Source organism: Lytechinus variegatus, chromosome 14 (assembly GCF_018143015.1).
Source record: "Lytechinus variegatus isolate NC3 chromosome 14, Lvar_3.0, whole genome shotgun sequence".
NCBI classification, from domain to species: domain Eukaryota; kingdom Metazoa; phylum Echinodermata; class Echinoidea; order Temnopleuroida; family Toxopneustidae; genus Lytechinus; species Lytechinus variegatus.
In genome coordinates, this window is record NC_054753.1 from 1,722,438 (window position 1) to 1,728,766 (window position 6,329).

Consider the following 6,329-nt stretch of genomic DNA (forward strand, 5'->3'; position numbering starts at 1 on the left):
AATTCTATCCCCAGAACTTGACATTGTACTCCATACTATAATAATCGTTATTGACTTTCGGTTGAAAAATATAGTTTAATGAATAATTCATTTTCATTTAAATAATTGAAATTGAACTTTAGATCGACTTCAACGGTTGTTTGCCTTATTTTACATGTTTTACGTCAGGTATTAAAAATATGTTCATTTCGTATTGATGGTGATCATTTTTCAAATATGAAAGGAATATAATTTCCCCGGATAATTTCTCTCATGGGCAATGCCTGCACTTCTCGGCGATCGTGCATACTTACGATTTTGTCGCCTCTTTCTTCTTCAACGATTAGATGATGAGGGAAATCCCCGCTCGAGAGCTTTGTATGTGACGTCATCTTGCTTCATGAACTATGGAGTCGTTTGGGGAGCAAAAAAAAAACAACAACAGAGAAAATAAACAATAGAAATATTAAGCGCTGGTTGCTAGGAAAGGGAGAGAGTAGACCTGAGAATGGAGAAAATGCTTGTCAATAATTAATATAATAATAATAATAATAATACACAGTTCTTGTATAGTGCATATCACAATTATGAATAATATCTCTATGCGCTTCCAAAAGACTTGGATATTATTACCCCAGCTGTAGCTTGGCAGTCGTAATTACTAGGATTACAACGCACACGCATTTCAAGGAATAAAGTCCTGCCAGGTACCCATTCACCTGACCTGGGTTGAGTGCAGCACAGTGTGGATAAATTTCTTGCCGAAGGAATTTACGCCATGGCTGGGATTCGAACCCACGACCCTCTGTTTCAAAGTCTGGAGACTTTGAAACAGGGCCACAACGCTCTACGTTTGCTGTCAGCTGCATGACTTTGCATGCTGTATAGGAATATAGAAGTAATGAAGTTTGTTTATTCTATTTACTTATTTATTGATGAATGATAGAAATTATAATTTCAAAGTAAGCTAGTTATTCAAAGATTATGCAGGTAATGACATGAATTATTATAAAATACAAGTGTTAAGACGATAACCAAAACAAAAACAAATCATATTAAGAATTATGTGATTAAAGCATGGAAATAAAATTACGAGTGACCATAGTGCCTCATGATTTTCCATTCATGAAATGCAATAGTATGAGGATATACAGAATTGCACAGAATTTGTTCATTAATATTGGTATTCAGTCTCGGTATGAATCAATTTGAAATCGTCATAATACTTCATTCTTTATCTTTCTATCTGAAAAATTGCTTTGATATAATCCTAACAAGAATGTAACATAAACATGTCTTCCGCAATGTTACTAACACCAAGAATTGCATTGGTTACCTGTTAATTATAGAATAACATTCAAGATGCTTTTACTGGTGTTTAAGGCATTGAATGACCTAGCCCCTAGTTATCTTTCAGAATTGATTTCCGTGAAAACGCCATCAACCTCATCATACAACCTGCGAAGTGCGAAGGATAAATTCCTATTGGAAATAACCCTACTCTAAAACCAAGGCTACTCTTGGAGACTGTGCATTTAGCTATGCAGCTCCTAAATTATGGAACCGACTTCCCCTTAGCGTTCGAATGACCCAGTCTGTTCCTTCTTTCGCAGCATTTTTGAAGACGCATCTGTTTAAGGAAACTTTTAAAGGAGAATGAAACCATTGGAACAAGATAGCTTGTGTGAAAACAGAAAAATCAAAGAAACAGAACAAAGAAAGTTTGAGAAAAATCGGACAAACAATGAGAAAGTTATGAGCATTTAAATATTGCAATCACTAATGCTATGGAGATCCTCCCATTGGCAATGCGACAAGGATGTGTGATGTCACTGATGAACAACTCTCCCCATTACTTTAGTATATATTTCACTTGAATTGCCTCTTTTATCACATCTATCCATAGATCATGTGTTCTTTCTACATGAGGGCATGTAATACATATTTTTTTTAAATACATCATGGATAAAGAGTTTGTATCATCATAAGAAAAAGCAAAAAGAGACATTTTGAGGATATTTCACCAAAAGGAAAGTTGTTCATCAGTGACATCACACATCCTTGTTGCATTGCCAATGGGAGGATCTCCAAAGCATTAGTGATTGCAATATTTAAATGCTCATAACTTTCTCATTTATTGTACGATTTTTCTCAAACTTTCTTTATTCTTATTCTTTGATTTTTTCTGTTTCTACACAAGCCTATTTATTCCAAAGGTTTAATTCCCCTTTAAGTAATAAGATCATCATTTTTAGTTAGTATAAGCAGTAGGAGTAACCAAAGCGCAGTAGAGTATACTTCAATAGTGGCTGCGCTATATACAAATTTATCGTTTATGTTATGTTATGATGGCGTTGTCTGGTTATGTTTTAGTATGCAGTGCTTTAACATCCATGGATTTGCTCTCCATAAAATGCATACGGATAGATTATTTTTCAAATTGTAAATGGGAAATATTTATTTCATGATGCAGCATTTATTTGCATTGGTTCCTTGTATTACGTGTAGTCGAGTGCAGTTCTTCACATCTCAAAAGCAAACCCTTGATATTTTCATATAATTAAATACATTGGTTCTTGGAATGGTAATTGTGAATTATCTTTCATATATATGATACATGAATGAATCACATCAGGACCATAGCGTAAACCTTGAAGAAAAGCCATGCCTTTGACTGGAAATAAACTTTGCCCTTTGGTTACCTCCAGATACTCCAAACACGAGTATTCCGAATCGCAAAAATAATTGCAAACTATCTGAGTACAAAGGTAGCTAGAATAAACACATGACGATAAAATATCAAGTGATTTTGGCAGATTATGTCGAGATACATGCCATGAAAATAAATGTTTCTTATATGCATGATATATATTGATGTATTATAGCACTGCATGACACATGATATATTGGGAACATTGAATAGATAAAACTATAAAAAGGAAACTTCGAATACAAAAAGATAATCTGCGCACATCAGTGATCGTTGCATTTTAATTTACATTACAATTTTTTCCCTTTCAGTTTATGTTTACTCTTGTGAATATCAATCGAATAATCTTTTTTTTTGTATGATAAATGTGTAGCAATTAAGCTGCTTTATCATTCGAACATAATGCCATTATGGTAAATCATTATGTTAATTTATTGTATTCCAGCTGTTGAATTGATAAACGTCATTGCTTTTATTAGTATCGTTATTTTTGTATTTTCAATTTTAGTAGGCTGTTTTTACCTTATTTGTAATATGATGAATAATTATACAGTACATTTCCTTTCTTGTTTGTTAACGGTTCAATTCTATTAACGGATGTTACCTAATCGTTTTGTAAAGCGCTTAGCAACGCCGTGTATTAAGCGCTATATAAATAGGATATATTATCATTACTATCATCATTCAGAGAGCTGTTCCTATGAGATTGCATAATTATGACTCTACGAACGACTAAATTGTGAATTTTTTAGGCATGAAAAGGTAAGAGGACTGTACACAAATAATTGATTTTAAATTGATTAGTGGCAGAATACATTGCATTGGAAATACTCAGTTCTTTACAATAAAAACGAAAATCAACATCGATGTTGTAAATGATTAGTGAAATATGTGTCTATAAATTTCCAGTCCTTTGTAAGGTCGTCCATACCTTGAACAACAGTTTTAAGAACGGCTCAATGTAGTAAGCGAATAAGAAAAAAAATGAAATCGGGTATAGAGAAAACTAACTGCATGAAGGCATGATAAGTGAGATTTTCCACATTTGCTCGTGCCTTGTCTTTGCCGGGAGTCGCACTCAACAGTTCTCTTGGGTTTTGGTTTGTAGGCGTACAATAATCCACTCTTTAAAAAAATATAGGCCAATCAATTAGGAAATACGATAACTGAAGGTGTTTGTTACTGTGTTTAACCCATCAAAGGGACATGTAGAGACAAATTTACTGAGCAAAATGCCGAAAATTTCATCAATATCGGATAACAAAGTCGTCATGAATAATCATTAGGTGGGCTGATGATGTCACATCTCCACTTGTTGTTTAGTATTTTGATATATGAAATTAGGTTTATTCAAAATTTCTCCTCCAAGAACTAGAAAAATTGGATTGACAACTGAATGGTGCATTAGATATTTATTGCTGCAACTTATTTCATAATAAGGGAGACATATTATTCACACAAGTATGAAATAATGAAAAAAATATGATTTTATGTAATAACATAAGAAAACGGAAAGTGGAGATGTGACATTATCAGCCCACCTAATGAATATTTATGACGACTGTTTTCACAAAATATTGCTAAACTTTAAATTTCAATAACTTTATCATTTGTTATCCAATTTTGATTAAATTTTCAATGTTTTGCTCAGTGAATTCTACTCTATGTATTAAGATATAAATATTTTCAGCCCGGACCATTCCTTGTGCTGGTGGTTGTAGGAAAAATAATGGTGATGATGATGGTGATGATGATGGCGATGATGATGGTGATGATGATGATGGTGGTGGCGATGATGATGATGATGGTGGTGGTGGCGGTGATGATGGGGATGATGATGGTGATGATGATGATGGTGGTGGTGGCGGTGATGATGGTGATGATGATGATGAGAATGATGATCATGATGGTGGTGGTGGTGGTGGTGGTTTAGTGATTAAGCTCTTGATGACCATCATCTTTGACAGCATCATGATAAACAAATGAAACAGGGGAATCTTAAACATGATTCACATCAAAATTACAGCAACAGGTTTTGGAGTAAACAAACAAAATAAAACGGTAATATTACCTGTTCATCCGAAGTCACACACCAGAGTTTGTTCCAATTTCATCTGCGACTCCCGAAGTTCAGCGTGTTCTAGAGATGGTAACACACAAATAAATACGTTGGGAGTCTTCCTCACTTTTCACGGGACATAAAATGGCTGAAAATGTGATGTGTGGTTCCGAAACCTGACCAGACTTTAGTTTCAGCAACCCTCTAGCCATCAGCTCAAGTGCAATATTGATCAAGAAGACAGCGTTGTCCTGTGTAACCGTTCAGTAGGTCTTATCCTTGATCTTAGTGGCACCACATTTAACAGCGTTTAAACTTTGCTGGACGAAACAGAATAGTAGGGTATTATAGGGAGTCCCATGATTGAGGGGGGCGATAAAAACAGCGCTCTGCAAAAGTGGGACAAGGGTACTGTGTATGTGAGTGTAGGGAGGATTGTATACTGCGTTACAAAACAAGCTAGTGGGGCGATAGCGACCTAGTTTATTTATTGGAAAGGGGTTCGCCTTTTTTTTTTGGGGGGGGGGTCATCGCTTGGGTCTTTCATAAATCGATGGAATCTTTGATGAGAACTTCCAACCGACACGGTCCTTACCATTTGAAATTTCTAATCTAATTTACCAGACGTTTCGGTTTCAAAGAAATGATGGGCCTTTGATGATGCGGGGTCGACCCTATGGATGTTTTCCAGTCCACAAAGTCGGAAACGCAGATGTCGTCAACCACCTTAAGGGTCAACCTGATAGGTTACACTTCGTAATTCCGAAGGTTCTTTATTCCGAAGGTTCGTAATCCCGAAACACGTAAATTGCCTATACCTCGATGTTCGTTAATCCGAAAACGTAAAAGGGTTTGTTAATCCGAACATTTGTGGCGTTATTCCGAAGGTTCGATATTCCGAAAACGAAGTAAGGTTCGATGTTCCGAAGGTTCGTTAATCCGAAGACGAAATAAGGTTCGTTGTTCCGAAGGTTTGTTAGTCCGAAAACGAAATAAGGTTCGTTAATCATTTCGTTCTCGGACTAACGAATCTTCGGAATTACAAAACTTCGGAAATACGAACCTTCGGAATATCGAACCTTCGGAATATCGAACCTTCGGAATTACGAATGTATGCGATTTAGGTTTTCATTGTTAAACTTCGAACCTCTAACTTTTTGGCACTGAATCGCTTTGGCAGGTAATGCGTGGGTGTTTGAGGATGAGGATGTGTGGGTGGGGGTGAGTGAATTCATATATCATAAAAAAAAATCGTTATCATGAAATGAAACGAAATATGTAGGCAGATTTTCTGTTCTAGCTTCTGATTGGATACCTAAAAAAAATCTGAACGCATGTCCTTGAAAAGTCTACGATGAATATGGTGAGTTATACTGATTTAGCAAACTTCTGAGGTGAACAGGGGCCAGTAACACAAAGCTTAGCAATGATCGTAAAACAGTTTTCTACGATTGATTCCATTGACTACAATGTACAAGCGTACGATCAATCGCTAACCTTTGTGTTACGGGACCCAGGTCTTTGTTTGAACTGCCTCAAACCATAGAGCTATTACAGAATGGCCCAAGGCTCAAACCAATC

At 35.8% G+C, this 6,329-nt stretch overlaps 1 protein-coding gene across 2 annotated transcripts in view; it reads right to left on the reverse strand.

Moving 5' to 3' along the window:
* LOC121428030 (probable cation-transporting ATPase 13A3) overlaps positions 1–5,095 on the reverse strand; it is a 42,711-nt gene extending 37,616 nt beyond the window's left edge. For both annotated transcript variants that reach the window (XM_041624605.1, XM_041624604.1), the window contains exons 1-2: positions 4,761–5,095; positions 294–384 (exon numbers count right to left, since the gene is read on the reverse strand). In XM_041624605.1, the coding sequence (XP_041480539.1) occupies positions 294–371 (78 nt within the window). In that variant the 5' untranslated portion in view covers positions 372–384; positions 4,761–5,095. The remainder of the gene's footprint in view (positions 1–293; positions 385–4,760) is intronic.
* Between the last annotated feature and the right edge of the window lie 1,234 nt (positions 5,096–6,329).